Source organism: Montipora capricornis, chromosome 4 (assembly GCF_036669925.1).
Source record: "Montipora capricornis isolate CH-2021 chromosome 4, ASM3666992v2, whole genome shotgun sequence".
NCBI lineage: Eukaryota > Metazoa > Cnidaria > Anthozoa > Scleractinia > Acroporidae > Montipora > Montipora capricornis.
The window spans coordinates 29,671,365-29,691,525 of record NC_090886.1 but is presented as its reverse complement, the minus strand read 5'-3'; the positions used below and the strand labels follow the sequence as shown (position 1 = coordinate 29,691,525).

The following is a 20,161-nucleotide window of genomic DNA, read 5'->3' as shown; positions in this document are numbered from 1 at the left end:
ATGGATAGCGATAGTGATAGTGATTTGGTTGAAGCACTCGACGAGTTTGAACAAATTGGAGGTGCTGCTCCAGGACGTTTCGTCTTTGAAAGACTTCCTGTGGTCGAACGGCGTAGTGTCCGTCTCGGTGTTCGTGAACGCGTCTTTCAACTTCGCCCTCGACAGATCGGAGCGTTCATCCCCCGACAACGTCTCACCGATGCCCTCGTGCAAGGTCTTCGTACCGCTCTAGATGACTTAATCAACGATCAAGACATTCCCGATGGCGATCGCATTTACATCGCTCTAGCCTCCAATCGTATTGCCAATGCCTACAACGGTTGGGGTCTACGGGCCGGAGAATGGCGCGCTCAAGGTCCACGCGTGGATGCTTTACTTGGGAATCTTTCCCACATGCTCAACTCGAACGAACAATTTGAAATGGACGATTCCTTCACCCTCTCCTTCGTTCACGTACGCGGGGCTCCCACCGGTTCCGGTTACAAAAGAAAACATTTACCAGGGCATCAAGCGTCGACGCGTCTCAGAGAATTCAAGCGCTGTGTCTTACGCGTTCCACAGGATGATCAAAATCTATGCTGTCCACGCGCCATCGCTCTGGCTCGAGGGGTCCATCAACATCGAGACGATCCCCCACGCCGTCGACAATGGACTCGCTGTCGCGGTAACCATCGTCGCATCACACGAGCGGCTCAAACACTTCTAGAGGAAGTCGGTCTTCCTCCTCAACCCTGCGGTCCCGAACAACTTCAACAACTCGTCACCGCTCCCAGTCTTCAAGACTACACCCTCGTGGTCGTGGATGCCAACCGCGCTTATGCTTGCTTCACTTACGGTCGTGGGGACACGTTGTTAGGACTCTTACACGAAGACGGTCATTACGATGCCTTGTCTTCCTTACCCGGGTTCTTCGGTCAAGATTATTTTTGCAGCCAGTGTTTCCAAGCCTACAAGCATCTAGGTCAGCACGCCTGCCGTAACAATCGAACCCATCATTGCGGAGCCTGCCTGCAAAACGGATGTCCTGATCATACCGAGGCCTACCGACAGTACCGCTCGGCTCAGACCCCCTGTATTCTCTGTGGACGTTCTTTCTACGGAGACACGTGTCTCCAAACCCATCGGACCAAGACCCACACCGGTCAACCCGCGGATCCTGAACATCCTTCCGTCTGTGCCACCCGTCGTCAGTGTAAAGAATGTCACCGCACGTTACGTGGTCTCAAAGAGATCCGAACTCATCGGTGCGGGTATCGGAAATGTTCGTGCTGCAAGAACGACGTCGACGTCCATGCCCATCGATGTTTCTTACAAGTCGAAAAGACCCCCGCTGAAGAACGACGCTTGACACGACAGCGACTCTCCTTCCAAAGGATCCTGAGTCAGGGACTGGCGCCTCTCTTAGAAAACGACGCCACTGGATTGCACGCCTTCCTGGCGGGCGATAACGACGACGACGAAGACGACGACGATGAGGAACCGCCCTTGCACGTTTTCTTTGACATCGAGAGCATGCAAGTCGAGGGACGTCACGTGCCCAATCTGGTGGTGGCCGAAACAGAAGACGACGGCGATCCTCCCGTCTCGTTCCAAGGAGATGACTGTCTCTTTCACTTTCTGGAATGGTTAGAAACACTGACCGAAAACGGAATGCGACCCTTGACGGTCATCGCTCATAATTTCAAAGGGTATGACAGTTATCCCGTCATCGACGAACTCCACCGTCAAAAGAGAGAACTGGAACAAATCCGAAACGGTGGGAAAGTCCTCCAACTCACCTACCCTCACGAACAGACGACCATACGCTTCATCGATTCGCTCTCCTTCTTCCAGATGCCGCTGAGCGATTTCCCCAAGACGTTCGGGCTCACCGAGCTCAAGAAGGGATACTTTCCGCATCTGTTCAATACCCCCGAACATCAAACGTATGTAGGCCGACTTCCCGACAAAGCCTTCTACATGCCCGACGGCATGTCCGTCAAGAAACGTCGCGACTTTGATACTTGGTACGACGACCAAGCGGCATGTGAGGTCGTCTTTGATTTCCAAGCCGAACTCTTAGCCTACTGCCAATTGGACGTGAAACTCTTGAAACAAGGATGTCTCACGTTCATGCGGGATTTTCAAGGACGCGCTGAATTCAATCCCTTTGAACAAATGACGGTCGCCTCTGCCTGTAATCGCTACTTGCGTATGCACTGTATGGAAGAGGACTCCATTGCTTCCGAACCTCCCCTAGGATGGCGAGGTCGTGTCAATCATTCCCAAGCCTCCATGGAATGGTTGACGTGGTGCGAACACCATCTACGACAACGAGCCTACCTGGCCCTCTCGCCGGAAGAACACGAGAACCACGAAGCCCTAGCTCGTGCCTACGGACACTACGACGCTCATCATCCCTTGCATCGCCAACGTATCCAGCATGCTCGGAACGAAGGCGAGTACCGCATCCCTGGTACCCGGTACACGGTCGACGGTTACGATGCCGATACCAAGACCATCTACGAATTCTACGGGTGCTTCTGGCACGGATGTCGGACTTGTCATCCCCAACGCACCGACGTGCACCCGACCTTACTCGATCGCACCATGGACGAGGTCCGTGCTCTCGTCGACAAGAAACGTACGTTTCTCATCAACCGTGGGTACCAAGTGGTGACCATGTGGGAATGCGCCTGGAACGCTCTCAAACAAACCAACCAGGACATCATGGACTTTCTAGTCCGTCAACACCTCCAAGCTCCCCTGGAACCACGCGACGCTTTTTACGGAGGTCGGACCAATGCCGTACGTCTCTACGCGCACGTCGACGAGGAGAAAGAGGAAGAGATCCGATACGACGATTACACGTCCTTGTATCCTTGGGTCAACAAGTACGGTACCTATCCCTTGGGACATTCCACGTTCCTCTACGAACCCGACACCACCGATCTCTCGCCTTATTTTGGGTTGGCCAAATGTACCGTCCTTCCACCCCAACGTCTCTACCATCCCGTGTTGCCTTACCGCAGTCACGACAAACTCACGTTTCCCTTATGTCGTACTTGCGTCGAAGAGAACATTTCCAAACCTCTTTTGGAAAAGACGCATGCCTGTCATCACACGGACGAAGAACGTGCCCTCGTCGGTACTTGGTGCACCCCCGAACTCGACATGGCTGTACAGAAAGGTTACGCCATTCAACACGTCCACGAAGTATGGCATTTCGATCAGCAACGTACGGGACTCTTCCGATCCTACGTGGACACGTGGCTCCAAATCAAAGAAGAAGCCAGCGGTTGGCCCGAAGGATGTACCACCCCTGCTCAAAAACAAGCCCACATCGATGCCTACTATGCTCGGGAAGGCATTCGTCTCGATCCCGCCAAAATCGAAAAGAACCCTGGACTCCGAGCCCTGGCCAAGATGATGCTCAACTCCATGTGGGGCAAGTTCGGGCAACGAATCAACAAGACTCAGGTCCGAGAATTCACCGAACCTCAACCGTTCATCGAGTTCCTCGATAGCGATCAACACGATGTCCGTTACGTCAGTTCCTTGACCGAAGACCGGGTCGAAGTCCACTACAAACTCCAAACGCACGATGTCCTGCCTTCACCCAACCTCAACATCTTCATAGCCGCCTTCACGACCTGTCATGCCCGACTCCGTCTCTATCGAGCCCTCGATCATCTCGGTGAACGCGTCCTCTACTTCGACACCGACTCGGTCGTCTATCTCCATCATCCTGGCGACCCACCCTTGGATCCTCCACGAGGCGCCTACCTTGGCGACTTCAAAGATGAATTGGACGCGGGCGATCACATTGTAGAATTCTGCTCGGGCGGTCCTAAGAACTACGGTTACAAGACCAAGAACGGACACGTGGTATGCAAGGTCCGCGGTTTCTCCCTCAACGTCGAAGGGATGACTCAATTGAATTACGATGTCTTGCGTCAAAACACTCTGGATGAATTGCATCGTCCTCTAGACCGACCGCGTACCACCCGTGTCACGCAATCTCACACCATCCAAAGAAATGCCAAGACCTACACCTTGGAAACCCAACCTTCTCACAAAGACTACCGGCTCGTCTACTCCAAACGGGTCCTGGATCCCACCACGGCCCAGACCTACCCTTACGGTTACGAACGGTTCACCGAAGAGGATCTGGATCTGGCTCAAATTTTAGCGGACCTATTTAGGGACGAGTAGACACCAGGTCTCCTCACACGTTCCCGCTTGTAAAAATAAGTTTGTTATCATTAAACCGTTTTGATTCGAGAAACCAAACCACTCTGGTCTCCTTCATGTTCCCCCCGGATCTCGGTCCACATTCCAAACATACTTTCTGTTTGACTCCCCCGGTTATGACGTCGATTGGACTTTGACCCCACCGTCTAAACCAATCCTGTTCACGTGTGCACGTGATAATGGCGGACCTAAAAATATCCACCAATCAGAACACGATGCATCTCATTAAAATTGGCTCTCGACCAATCAGAATGCTCCATTCAAAAGTGGCTCGTATTCCCATATAGTACTACTTGCAAGGAAAAAGAACTCAGCATGGTTAGCCAGTAGAAAGCATAAACGAATGGAAATCGGTAAGTAAATTTCGCTCAAAAGGTGCATTGTTTTTCTCTCGTTCTTGAAACACTTTTTAGCAATCTGTCGAAAGGCAAGCGTTACCTTTACACAGAATGTACAGTGCTCACCTTCATTTGCAATTGAAATTAACTGCTCTGCCACGCGGCGCAACGTCGATCTCGCATTCCGTATCCGTTCGCCTTCCATATCCATGCCGAACCCAAAGCGGCTCTCTTCTGGAAATGACGTACTTATGAGCAATTTTCCGGAAATGACGCATACTCAAGAGCCCGCAAAAGTACAGCGGGTTCTTTATCCAAGGTACCCAATTAGGTAGCCATTTCAGCCATTCATGCATGTCGGAGGATAAAAAGTGAAACTCGCATAAAATGAGCCACAAGCATGTCGGATAACAGACTTTGACTCGAACAAGTGTAAGAAAAACGATTTGTGGACAAACAATGCCGCATTGTGAGGGATCAAAGTTGCATTGTGAAACTTCAATGTCGCATTATGAAACTCCAATGTTGAATTGCGGACATCAAAGATTAAAATGCAAACAGGCATCGAATGCGAAAGTTGAATTTTGGCGGGGATATAACGCCATACATATAAGAACAAGTGGATTAAGAATATCAGGATGAAATTTTGCCAATAAAGCACCATATAAATAACAAATTCAGCCTGTTAAATAAAACAAAGGGAAAGGGTATTAGGATAAGGAAACAATGCAGTATAGTAACTTATATCAAAGTACTATAGTACTATGGAGCATCACGAAGCGACTCCAAGAAAATGTGGATGGCATGTACACTCGTTTACTCATGCGAGTATAGAACATTTCCTGGCGTCAACACAAGACTAAAGCTGAAATTTACTGTCACCTCCCTCCTATATAAACGTTGGTTGTGCAAAGAAGAGAAAGTTTTGATGGGCATTGCTTCAGAGCTAAAGATCACATAATCTCTGACGTTCTGCTTCTGAGACTCTTATGTCCTAACAGAGGAATAAGACCATTTATTTTTACATGAGCTCGGATTCCTTTGTTCTTTTAGGGGGGAATATATCACATAACCCCAGAATCAATTGTCTGAAAAGCTGGGAAAACAATACAGCACAGTAACTTATAGTATATACAAAGGAATCCGAGCTCATGTAAAAATAACTAACCATATGGTGTTCAGGACCATTGCAAACTATAAAATCTATTACAAAACAGAATTGTATGTTAATTAAACGTCTAGTAATATATAATTTGAGGTACTTCTGACACCAATTTAAAGAACATTTTAAGAACACTTTCAGACTGATTTCTCACTAAGCGCCCCTCAAATAAGAACATGGTCAGCCTTAAACCTGAAAAAAATGTTCTTACCGGTATATGCGGGTGTTTACTGTATTGACAGTTATAATTTCTTTATATGAGCTCTTCAATTGCTTTACCTTGCTCTTAGCATCAGAGGACTGCGTTAAATTAGCATGTACATCGTGTTCTGTGCTGCCATCCTAAATAATTCACAAAATATTACAGTACGTTAAATTCTCGTTTACCAGCACACCTACCACATTAATTTTTATATTTTGAAAAATCTCAATGTATATCATGACTGACATCAGTTACACTTACTGGTGAGTTAGTCTCAGTGGGGTGAAGCTAATTAACAAATTCAGCGGCCTGAAAGAGAAAAAAAAAAAAAATTACGGTAAAAATTAGTCATAGTTGGAGGGGTTAAAAAAATATACATATATATATATGTAATAAGGAAATAACTTCTTGAGGCATATGTGTTTCTAATCGGTTTTATACTTCAAACGTTTCGCCGTTTAGAGCTTCGTCAGTGAATGAAGATTATGAGTACAAGATTACATAAAGCAATCTTGTACTCATAATCTTCATTCACTGACGAAGCTCTAAACGGCGAAACGTTTGAAGTATAAAACCGATTAGAAACACATATGCCTCAAGAAGTTATTTCCTTATTACATTATCTATCGAGGCATGGCTACACCTTTCTTCTTCTCATATATATATATATATATATATATATATCTATTGTGAGGAAAAAAAAAACCAGAAATTTGTGCGAAGAGAGTTTCTGTTATCAATAATATCTCGCAAAAGTAATTCTCCAGAGAATTGGTGTGCGACGAACCCCAAAATGGCTGTACAAAGTTCTTAATTAATCTGTCCTCCGAGTTTTGATACAAGTTTGTGTAACTTTAAAATAGGCTATAAATCAAAACTTACCCTTAGTGGTTCCATGTTTTCATTGAACCAAGTAATAGACATGAAAACATAAAACTTTTAATTCCCCTGAAAAAAAAAAAGTGCTTATATTATGAAACAAAAATCAATTGTCCAGAACAGGAAAGCTTTGAGCAGCCTCTTGAAACAGTACTGGCATGAGTAGGACAAGAAAACGTTTCACACGCGAAAGCTGCCCCATTTAGGGGCAGATAATGTATCTTTGACATCTTGAAGGTTTGCTTGAACACCGAAAAAAACATGTAGTAGGCCACTGTATAAACCTAGCCACCACTCCTACACATCTCCAGGGCCACCCGCAAAAACCAACAGGTGCTCATATCACAACGTAAATAATCCTTGATAAATGACACGAAATTCATTTCTCTTGTATCAAACACGACGAACACCGTTTGCAGCTTGGTTTAATCATTTTGGATACCCTTAATAGAACGAAACAGCAATCCAATAATATGTTAACGAGTTTCTAACGAATTCGATTAACACCTGAATGTAATTTACGCGAGACAAATCGTTCTTTAATGAGAAAGCGATTTAACTAAAATGAGCAATAGAAACTAGACACCGAAAAAATAGTCACAAAACCTACCTGACTAGGGCAAAACGGTAAAAGAAGTTGTAATGAAAACCATAATCGATGACTTTACAATGCATCAACAAAAATGATTCCAGGAAGATTGCATTTAATAATTACGCCTGCTTGAACTGACGATGTTAAGCCCTGTTTACATGTGCGCGTTCGCTTATTCTTAGCTTTAGAAACCTTGATGCCTACAATATAAACATCTTTTGTGTATCCAAATATTATACATTAAAAACAACTTACCTTCTCGTCATACACCTTCAACATCAATCCAGATTTGCAACCACATGACATTCAGAAAATTCTGTGCACACGTCACGCAGAACGTCAATACGTTAACCAGACGTCACGCAGCTCATTACTTTGTCTGTGGAATTTACTTCAGTTCGTTGTGACCTTTTTTTTTTTGGAAAATCTACAACTACCCGCGTACGTGTTCTATTAAGCCCTCCGCGAGCTTCATGAATTAATGAATTGATTTGTTTGTTTTTTATTTCAAATCTTAAACACGCCATTTTCGTCTTAAAGTAGTTTTTGTCCAAAACTAAAACAGCTGAGTCAAACTTTATTATTGAATAAAGGGTAGCATACAGATTTATGTGTTTGAGTGGGTATTTGTTTAAAAACAAACCAACTGGGTCGCATGAAAAAAATGGGAGGGGCCATATTAGAGACGGGGGAGGCTGTTGCAAAAAGCAACTTTCAAACGATGGGCTTATTAGAAAGGGGAGTTAATAGAGAGGTATGACGGTATTGTTCTTTCTCAAGAGAGAAACCACAAAAGTCGTTTAAATGACTTTTTTTTTTCTTTTTTTTACCGTGGCGGATTGTTCCATACAGTTTCAAGGCCCGGTTACTAAATACCGTCTAGACAGGGTGAATAAAACCGTCGTCTCTAAAACCGAGTTATAGTATTAGCCTTTAAAGTCGAGATATCTAGTGATGATCTTCATTACACTAGTACTTTCCTTTAACGAAGATTTCTGTAATAACTTGGCAACAGTAGAATTTTTCAATGACCTGTCCGTATATCCCTATATGCATCAAGGTCGTAATTCACCATATTTTCGGCACTGATCCATTTTGATTGCAACGAATAAATCTGAAACTTGAATCGCCCGTTGCTATTGGACTGTTGTACAATTTGATAGTATTAATCATTCCTGCCTCTCCAAAAAATTCGCTGAAATAGTCATTTAGAACATCTAGCAAATAGGGAACTTTTGTGACATTTGCGTTTTTTGACATCGGTTACTTCAAATCTTCATAAAAAAAAACGGATGGTGATTCTGTGCTCAAGTTTGCTTTGCTTTATTGCCAAATAATTGCTCCACCTGTAGAATAATTTTGAGCGAAATTGATAAAGGTTAAGTTGCGAATTTTATTGTCCAAACTTACAAAACGCAAAAAGGGCCTATTCAGAATTTTGAAACCTTTCATCAACTTGAAAAGTCAAACACATACACGGCAGATTTTTCAAAGTCCTGATAACTCAGATTTAAAAGGTTGTGGCGGCCGAGGGAATGGAGTGGCGTATAAATGGTAAGTCAATAGCTTCAGTTTGGCGAACAAAATCGATTTATAGCTTTTAAATTGGCCGATACCACGACATAGGGTACTTTCGTGACCTCTCAAGCACAAATAACGGGCTGTTTTAGTGAGGATTAGATGGTATTGGGGAATGGCCCGCGTGCAGACAGGTTGGGTCATCAAGCTTTCTTATATGGGTTGTCAAAAGTTACCACACAAAAATGGTTGATCTATCATCAAAAGAGGGAAATGTCAGGAAAGTGCCCTAACTTTCTTCTGGAGAGAGAGAGAGAGAGAGAGAGAGAGAGAGAGAGACTGGGTTTGTACCCTTTTTAAGGCCAAAAAGTCCTTTTTGTAGTAAGAATTTACCACAAACTAGGCAAAATTGGAGAATGTTAGACTTATGGCTTCATTTACTTTAAAGACCTTAAAGCATTAACATTTTTCAGTCTTGATAAATAACAAAAACTAAGGACTTTCAAGGACCAAAAATCGATTTCAAGTACTTTCAAGGCCTTGAAATCTGACTTCTGGAATCCAAAGGTTTTCAAGACGCATATGAACCCTGGAGAGAGGATTGCATAAGATAATACATGGACTCTTGATTCAGTATCAAAGAAGATTGGATTGTCACCACTCCAAATATTCTGCAAAAACGGCTCCACTTTCCCCTCTTTCCTGCAATCAGTGTTGCTTGTTACTTGTCCCAAATCAATAGTAAAACATGTACAGATCCCTAACAACATTGACTGGGGGGTGGGGGGGACCTCTAAGAATCACAAGGATAAGGGTGGATATGCACAAGTGTCTCAACAGTTTTTTTCCATGATTGTAGCTTCCCAATTGAATGGTTATATCGTAAGCTGAGACTGTTTTAAACACATTTCCCTGGATCCTTTTGGCACATGAAAGTACCGTAACCAGTGTTCAAATTTGCTAAAAAAATTGGCACCTTCACTGAAAACCCTCCAGCTTTCTTTTCCAAAGGAGGAATGCTTGACTAAAATGCAGCTTTTTGAGGTGACTTCAACTCCACCAGCACCTCTTGAAATTCTTTTGCCATCTGCAAACTTGTTGAAATGGGCCTTTTTTTGTCCCCTTCCATCCCCAATTAAAAAGGCGTGTATTTCTTGGCGGATCTTGGCCTCTGGTGGATGTAATCCGCCAAATCTTTTGACAAGAGGCAGGAACCACTTTAAGGCTACTGCCAATCCTGAGTGCTTTTCGTCTCCAGTCGACTTCATTTTAAACCCAACGTTTGGATTCACACATGTCAGCATCTCAACAATGAATAGGGAGTAAGGTAATTGGATAGAGAAAAATGTTAAGTTTGTCAACACCTGTCCTCAAAAACGAAACATTTCTATTTTGACTTCAGGGTGAACTAATTACCCAGTGAGGTAGAGTAACCAATCAAAGCAGAGTTTGTAAATGACATGTAAAAACAACCTTATGAACATGTGAACCTGAAGTATCGCAATCTTTATGCTGAAAAACAAAAAGCGAAAGGAACAGGGTCATAAATCTGAAGTTTTGACTATCTTTTTGATTTTGGGTTAGATTCAAGTGATACATTGTTGAAAAATCCAAAGCTATCTCTCTTCGTGTTAATGTGCAATGTAAACAATCTTCGCACTGGTGAGTCATGGTAATAAACTGGGTTAACCAGGAACCAGTTATTTTATTTAAGCTAGTACCAGTAACTGCCTAGGTTCACATGTATCACAAGTAATGAAAGATTCATGGGAAACAGAATTTTAAATGTTATGAAATATGTGGCTGGAAAGCTATTTTGTTTCCCCTTGGCTTCTTGGAGGTGAATAGTACTTGGCTTAAATCACCTCCAAGTTAGCCAATCAGTGTGCGCAAAGAGCATTATTTACTTGTGTGGTAAATGAACAATATTTAGTCATAGCAAGAGTAACTTTTGATAAATTGCTTTTAATTTACAGTTGTAACCATCACCTGTGGAATTGGAATCTGAAGATCGGTAATGCTCTTTATTGTCAGGTCAACAATCAGGGGTTCATCAGGAGCATCATTTGACAAATCTAATGCATGGTCCACTTGATATGCCTCAGTTGCCTGTGGGTATGCAACTTTTTCGAAGAATTTGATGGCCAAGTCTTGGCTTAATCCCTCAACGTCTGCCATTTCGATCACCTGAACAAAGCAAACAATTAAATGGCTACATGATGTAGCTGCTAAGCTGTCAGTTTGGCCTATTATCCATAGTTACATTGAAGAGCCAAACAAGTTTCAATAAGGGAGCATGCAAGGGTGTGAAAATATTTTCAGTGAGCTATATCACTATTTCTGAATACTTACTTTTTCTGCCTAGATAATCAGGACTGTGTAGTTTTTTGAACATCGGTCGTCCAAGTTTCGAATTGAGCCAGCCAATATTACTGATATCTCTCTAGCACGTTGTTTTAGAAGGTAATCCAGATGCTGCTTCAACCCAACCAGAATTCTAATGGCACATGATGCTGTGGCAAAAACTTCTTCAGCATGGTTTTCTGCTTCTTGTTGGGCATCAGACCATAAGGACTCCTTTGCCCCTCCAAAAAAGGTACTAATACTAGGCGGCCAAACACCCAGTACAAGAGGAGAAAATGGGCCTTTGGTAGACTACAAGAATTATTAGTTGAGGGCTTAGATATGTTAGATGGAGCTGTTCATTAAGGAGAATGGTCACCAAACTAGTTTACATTTTGTACTTTTTCAAAATAACACTTGAATTCATATGCCAATAATACTGTTGGTAGATTTGTAAATTAACATGTTAAAATTAAAGAGTTCAGCAACTGTTGAGAGATTAACAAAAGTTTGGCCATTGTAATTCCTGTTTCAAAGGTTTCAAACATACCTTGGATCTCTATTGAGGCCGTCAAGGGCCTCCCAATTGACAGTCAAGATGGGGCAAGTACGGGGCGTGCTTTCCAGCAAACATGTCCCATCCTTGCCCTTATTGAAGATAAATGTCTTCAATTTGTTTTGGTTTTTTGAGGTCATCTAATACTGGTAGAATTGTTGTCCTGCTGCATAAGCGTGGAATAAACCTCTCCTTTGCAGAGGAATAAAAGGAGCCATCATTGCCAATGAGACTCAAGGCTGCTTTTGCACATCTCGTCTTTCCTGGGTGGTTCGAGCCACATACAACAGGCAGAGGGCAAAACCCCACAATATCCATAATGTCCTCATAATGTAGTGCCATCACCATTGCAGCTGTAATATTATTGCATTGTTTTTTACTGGTTAGAGAGTTCAGGTTCTCAGAAAGGACTTATTTTAATGTTTCGTGCCCAATGCATATTTAAACATTTTCACAATTTAGTCTAAAGTTGAAAACAATGAAATTAAGTAAGCTAATGTTTGGGGTATAAAGGATTTGGGACACGTTTATTTATTGCTGATAGGCATGACACAGGTTATTGTTCTCCCAAAGGAGTTTACTAAGGTGACCTTTATCTTATTAATTAGAGCTGAGGTTCACTTTGAGGCCAAAGGTTAGCCTGCATGAATATTTTGGCTTGTTTTTGTTTGGGAGAGCTTTCCTCAAATGGAACAGGACACCTTTCCTCAACCCACTGACTCCCAAGGGTTCCCCATTGACGTCTTAAATACTCTGGCGTTAGACAAAGTAAAATACTAAGTCTGACTGGTTTGGGCGTCAAAGGGTTAAAAAGAATGGAATGAAGCAATTGGCTACCACTTGACAGACAAACGAGCAGGAATTTTTTCCCTAAATGAAACAGAATTATATTTCATCAAACAACCATTGTTCTTTCATCATGAACAAAACGTTTCGTATTAAAGATTCAGTAGAACAATTGTGGAAATGTTAAAAATTATTATACATCAGTTTCATTTTCTCATGATTGCACTCGATTGAGCAATTTGAACGGAGACTGAAGCAGGGGAATCTTTTCAGATGCAAGTTATTTTCCAAGCAGCGAGTCTCTATCATGTGCTTGTTCTGTAGTCCTATCCTGAGAATACGAACTGGTCTATTGAACTAGCTGATCACCACCACCCAATTTGTTAAATAAAGTATGCAAGGTTTAGTTGTCATGCAAAGGGGATGTTAATTACCCAACTACGTGCTAAATAATCTGTTTCCATGATCACAATATAGGGTCTTACCGATGGTATAAATTGCTGCCATGGTGTTGTCGTGGACAACGTCACTAAGGGCCTTGACCACTTGATGCAGAGCATGGCTATGTAGCGGAAGCGTGATTATTGGGAGGGGCCCACACTGATCTTTGCGTTTTCCCTCTTCCAAGTCAATAACATGCTGCATCCAAATGATTGATGACGTTTCAGAGTCGGTGAGGGTGCCATAATACAATACAATACAATACATACATAATTGACCGCTCCCCATAGGGGCTTTTCAGGGCCAATGAAACACAACGAAACGACAGAACAGAACAACAACAACAACAACTGTTAAGAATCCCAACTGGCCGGAGGCAAACCAGTTGGCTATTTACAAGTGCAGCTGGGAAGTTGAACCAGGGACTACCAGGATCAAATTCAACGAGTGGTCAGAGCGGGTCTTGAACCCGGGATCTCCGGATCTCAAGGCAAGCGCCCTAACCACTGGGCCACACTGCCTCCATGCCATCACCAGCAAGTTGGAGGTCCTTTACCAAAACATCGCTGTTTGGCTGCCGGCCAATGCATGTAGCAGCTTTATACGTATCTTTTACGTTGGTGATTCTGCATTTACTGAATTGAAATACAGCAGAATGTTTGTTAATATTTTGGCAAGGAAGATGGAATTGTTAGAGAGACAAAAGGGTAGTACATAAATTGTGGCTTTATCACATTGACTTCTGGGGGTTCCCCATTGACGAGTAAAATCATCTGGTGTTAGAGTAAAATTACCAATTCTGGCCGGTTTAGGTGTCAAAGAGTGAGTGATTAAATTACTTCTCTTTTAACCCTTAAAGCAGTTTTCCCCTGCCCTTTCCTCCAACGAAACCTCAAATCTTTGCTCGGTTTTTTAGGGAGAGGGGGAAAATATGGGAGGTATGACAGGCAAAGTGCATTCAAGTCTGCCATTTTTTAATGCTCTATTACATTGGCACATCCTTTTTCAGTTTGAATTTTTCATACATGTAATATATTGTTAACAGATTTGTATATTTCGTTTTTGGAAATTAATTGCATTGAAGGTTTATCCAATTTTCAGCAATTGTGATTTGATCTTGTTTTTGTTTGTTAAATTACTTTTTAAGTTAGCTAAAACTTAAAGAGCACTGATAAACATGGCAAACTATCACTTTTTTAAGCTTACACAATGTCAAGTGACCCATCAGTTATTTTTAAACTCATGTGCATATTTATTGTAGAGCATATGTATGGGGATGATGTCTTTTTACAAGCATTGGTTTTGATATTCAAATGTGCCAGCCACAGAAACAAAATACCCTTTCAACAGCCAATGAGTCTCTGGTTGTTACATTAATTAATGACAGGTGATGTCAACGATATCTTTGCTAGATAGCCATGATTGAGAAAACAATTATTTTAACTGTAAACCTGTAAAAAGTTTCAACGAGTAAAATGTAGAGTTAGAATGAGCCCTGATGAGTAGCACAATCATGACTCCATTTTGCGTTACATAGGTCAAAAAACCTTCAAATGCTAAAATGCATTTTTTATTGTTTCTCTATGTCCACTTTTGCTTTTGATGTTTGTTTCAAGCAAATTCATGCAAAAAGTTACAGTTATGCTATATAGAAAGCAGTTTTTCCATTTCCCATAATCCTTTGTGGCCGTGGCCTATTTCAGATTCTGGCCTTTTTCTTCTAAAATAAAGAGTTATTTACAAGCAGCAAATTATTCTACATATTTAGGGGAAATACATTTTGGCTTTGATAATCAGGGCTCCTCTGTTCTGATTTTGAGCAAGTGTTTCTCCATTGACATCATTCAGTCACATCAAACACATGCTTGATCCCGGGGGGGGGGGGTGTACTCCCTTATATGGGTTATATAGGTATGTGCGGCCCCAAAGGGTAGGGTTTTTCAGCCGTTTTGGTCATAAATCGGGTATTCATGTTTGCACTCTACTCTTGAATTCGTTTTTTATTTAGAAGGTACTTGTTTATCATGTAACCTACCTAATAAAAGCAGATTAACATTGGTCTGAACTAGGGAAATAATTATAAGGCAGGTCTGCACCAGGGTATTGATTTAAGAGTCAGGTCATAAATTGGGTATCAAATTTTTGGTCAGGTCGTAAAAAGGGTAGGGAAAACCGCAGATTTTGGTCATAAATAGGGTAAGAGTTTTGGGAAGCGGGCTACACACCCCTACCCACCGGGGTTTGATCACGCTGAATTGTATTGCATAATTTATTCTAGCCCTTAAGAATCGCTTGGTACACCTCGATTGTTTTTTTGTCACAAGAACGAAGCACAGCATTTCATCTGTACCCGAGTTATGGCGGATTTTTGATGGAAGATTTTGGCGGGAAGCGTGCTTGTGGAGGTTTACGTTACGCTTAATGAGCACAGCATTATAGCGCAAAATGCTTCAGCATCGTTCAAAGCTGAAAATCTCTGGCCTCAGTGGATGAAAATGGCTATAAAATAAATAAAATAAACCTACACTTGTCTTTTGTAAAAATACTATGATTATTTGACTTCACCAAAAAAATACCGATTTTGCTTGTTGCTGGAATACGCACTTCAAGTGCTTTGACATCAAGATCTGGTCACAGCCTCTAAATCTTGTTAATTTAGAAATATGCGAAATCATGGGAGGAGTCAAATTGAGGATGCATTCGAATACTTCGAACTGAAAATTTTTTGGCGCGTATTCTACAAATCATTTGAATATTTCCCCGACATGAATTGCCAATTATCTGTGGCAAAATTAGTTGTCAGATAAATTATGTATTAGATTGAAAATCCGAAAATGTGGTTATCAATGTTACTGGTGGCTCAGTTGAATGAGCGTCGGACTTCAGTTCGAGAGGTCGCGCATTCGAACCCCCGGTCGGACCATCACTCAGGATCTTAAAATGACTGAGGAATTAGTGTTAAGCTCAAATCGGGTCTCTCACCGGAAGTAATTTTTCATCAGCCATTTCATGAATGCTTTAAACTCGTGGCCCTCGAAGTCGCAGGTCAATACCGCAGAACCAAATGTGGCATTCAGGTCGTCCAGAAATTTTCCAGAGCCACCAGAAATTGCCTTTTGAATCCCGAAGAAGCACTCCCTAAAAAAGAAAAAATGTAATATTGAAACTGCTGTTACTATTTAATCTTGTACGACTAAACTAGACTAAACTGAAACCTCTATAGAAAACGGTTTAATTTAATTATAATCTAAACCATTTCAATTTTGGGGCTGGCGGGAAATTCGGTTCATGCATTAAATTTGCAAAATAAAGCTAAACTTTAACGGAACAATAAGACCTTGTTCACTACAGGCGAGTTCCATGATTTTCAATTACATAGAATGAGTTTACAGCTTGGTCTGGACGAACTATCCAGTTTAGTGCGTCTTCGAAGACGCACTGGCAGTGGATACTTCATCCAGACGCATAATGCGTCTTGTGCCCGTCTTTATGCTAGACGAATTTAACAATCGCAGTAAAAATATTTGCCCAAATTCGTCCCACACGAATTATGAGTTTCTAGTATAAAAACGGCCATTGTGCAACAACACCATGGTCCTTCACACACACCATTCTGACTACACTTACACGAGACTTCAATGTCAAAATAGTTTATTGTGGGCACGTCAGTCAGTCTGCTGAACAAAATGACCTCCGTTTACCTGAATTGGTTAAAAACTGGAAATCAGATAACACCGCCCGTGAAAACAAACAAACGTATTTCTCATCTAATGCAACGGTACCAGACCCCGAGGAAAGGGTATACTGCTATACACAAGGAAAAATAGAGCATCAGCGACTGACAAACGTAGGATGACATAAAACTCCCGCCAAACTCCTAATTAGTCCTAACCTATCCCATAGCCACCTAAGTCGTGCTGTCAGAATATTCAATTTCTGACTACCTCATTCCCATGTCACTCGACCCTTAGAAATTACACATTCTGCCTATTGTAAGGAAACCTCTAATCACCCAATCTTCTGCCGTAACGGTTTACCCTGTCTTCTACAGGCAAATCACCTTCCTCTTCACTTTCACTGTCTTTTGAGTCATTTTCCTCCGAGTTACTTGCATCCCCAAAATCCAGCAGTAAATCATCTTCATCTTCTGAGCCCTTGCTAACACTTGCATCATTATCTTCTGACTGAATGTCTGAGGCTTCCACTGCTATAGCTTCAGCAGCACTGAGAGTTAGATCCTTTCACATAAACCTTTGCTGATGTGGGCTGACAGAAGATTAAGTTTTTCAAATTTGGACATTTTTCTCCTTGATAAGTTGTGTAACCCTGATTTCTACGGCTCCTCCCAATTATAATCATCGTAGCCTTTTTCTCTCGGCAGACATTTTTCCTTACTTCGAAATTCGTAAGGTGCTCAAGATATCTTTCACCAAATCAGGCTTGACAATGCACTTTTTACCAAAAGCTTCAAGTTTGTCAGTATCACCACATTTCATGTTCCCTTCAGAGAAAAGCTTGCAGGACTGCAAGATTGGAATTCATCTGGTGCTCTGTCATGTACACGGGTGTTACCTGCGCTGGGGAGATAGTGACAGGAGGGAATAGTGGCATCCGGTTAAGGAGGTGGAGTGCAATTTATTGAGTCGGGACTTATCCACCCATTACCCTTGCATAACAAATTCAGTTCCCCTTTTCTTACACAATCTCATTTCAGATATTCAAAATAGAGCTCTCCTCTTTCATAACGTAACTAGAAGAAGCGAAGGTTGTGCATGAAACAGTCAAGTCAGATAAGCGATTCTCAGAAAGTTTTTTTTTTAAACAAATATATTTATTTCAACAAAAAGAGCACAACTTACACAATTACTTGCATCATTTACACAAATATACTTACATCAATGGTAAATAAGGAACTCGACTACTTACAAACTACTTACAATAAGCCAGTTCGGAGTTTGAAAAAAAACAAGTGTGCGCGTCAGGATAAAAACAAGCATCTTTTGTTATGGAAATTGATTGCAGAAATTTGCATTCAAAATCTTTTGTATTTTTAATATATGCTTGATTTTATCTCGACGCGCGCACATGTTTTTTGAAACTCCGAACTGGCTTATACGATACTTACACTTACAGAGCAGTACTTACACTGCTTACGGACAAACAACAGCACCTAACGAGCGAAAATCAAATAAATAAATAAATACATTTAATGAAAAGAAAAAAAAAGGAAGGAACAGGAACAGTATCCATGTTTTTCTTAAGAAGTCTTTGTTACTGATTATTTTTTCAGTTTCATATTTTGCTACAATTTTGGCTCGAAATCCATGAATGTTGGGAAGAATTTGGTTCTAATTCCACAAGGAAAGTTTTCCAATTATTATAAATAGTTCAGCAATATATGTAAAGGGTCAGTAGTTTGAGTGATAATTCCAACAAGCACATTTTGCAGGGAAAGGCGGATCCTTTTACTCGAAATAATGCACCAGTAAGTTTCAAAATCGTTCCAGACTGCTTAGAATAAGTGGAGTGGAAGAGCAAGAGTTTAGTGATTCAGGCTGACCTTTGCAGAAACTACATAGATCATTTGTTCTAAAGCCCATTTTATATAATTTGGTGTTTCTATAAAGAATTGAGTTGAGAAGTTTGTATTGAAAAGCTTTAACATACGATTCAAGAGTGACGACATATGGTAGCTGAAAGACTTGTCTCAGTTGGTCATTAGTAAGATTAAAATCTTGCTGTAATTTATAAGCGATATAAGGAAGTTGTGCTTTTTCCCTGAAAAGTAATGCATACAATTCTTTTGACGTCTTTGTAGTTACGTCAAATATGTTGTCATCAATTACGAACATTGGAGGATATAATGATGGAAGGCAATCTTTATCTCTTAAAGGTGATGGAATAGACCGACGTAGACCAGCCAACTGTAAAATATTTGTTTGATTTACTTTGTTCAAGAGGTGACTATAGGTATCTGCAACATTTAAATTAAACAAAAGATCTTGGGTGAATACACTTCCAGCTTCGTAATAGTTTTTGTAATGGACGGGCTTATTGTCTATTCTAACTTCACAGTTATTCCAAATAATATTTGTCCAATCCTTTTCTGTGGCGAAAGTCTGACGGCACTCTGTCCACCAAGACAAGAGTTCAAATAGAATTGAGAAGGAATCGTGTATAATCAGATATGTTGTAATTGCAAGGAAAAAAAAAGAAATCTTCTAAGGGGCTCAAGAAGTGTTGTAGGAAGCTTTTCCATGGTCCATTGATCCCATTAAAAATTCCTCTCAACCCAGCAAGTCTTAACGATTTGACCAAGCATTCAAGATCAATCATTCTCAAACCTCCTTCCTCATATTCCCTTATTACTGACACTCTTTTTACTTTATCTGTACCTTTCCACAAGAATTTAAACAATAACTTATTAAGTTGTTTTATCAATTCCTAGGTGTCGGTAGCACTGAACAAGCGTAGACAAACTTAGGGATAAGAAAAGATTTGATTATTGCCACCTTTCCGTAAATAGATAAGCCTCTAGACGACCAGATTTTTATTAGTTTTTAACTGAATCCAAACGCTCAATAAAATTCTTTTCTTTAAGCAGTTTCTGATTATATGTAAAATATACACCTAAAGCTTTTATTGGCTCATCAGGTCATTTAACACCAAAGGGTTTTGCTTTATGATTTCGCAATGAACCAATCCACATGGCATCAGTTTTCGAACAATTAATCTTGAGTCCCGAAGTAATTCCAAATGAATTTAATATTTCAAATAGCTTTGCGGCCGAATCTGTGTCTGCAAGAACAGCCGTTGTGTCGTCAGCAAACTGCCCTTGCAAAATGAATTTCAAGCTTTCTGTTAAGTTCTGGAAATTTCTAGAATGTGACAGCTTTATTCCAGAATCAAATTCCAGCTTTTATTCCAGAAATTGTTTTCCAGCTTTTGCAAGTTTTGGGTTCTTTCAGAATTTGATACATCTATTAGGTGCTGCCAGAAAATGACAGTTTTTTCCACTTTTCATTTCTTGCAGGAAACTGGAAATAAACTATTGTCTACAGCTTGTTAGCAATTTTAACATTTCTCAAATGAAACAAATTTTTAGTTTATT

The 20,161-nt window shown here is 41.2% G+C and overlaps 1 protein-coding gene across 1 annotated transcript; it reads left to right on the top strand.

Moving 5' to 3' along the window:
- On the top strand, window positions 1-4,194 carry LOC138046477 (uncharacterized). The gene has a single exon (XM_068893107.1). The coding sequence runs from the start codon at window positions 1-3 to the stop codon at window positions 4,192-4,194; it is 4,194 nt and encodes a 1,397-aa protein (XP_068749208.1).
- The last annotated feature ends 15,967 nt before the right edge of the window (window positions 4,195-20,161 follow it).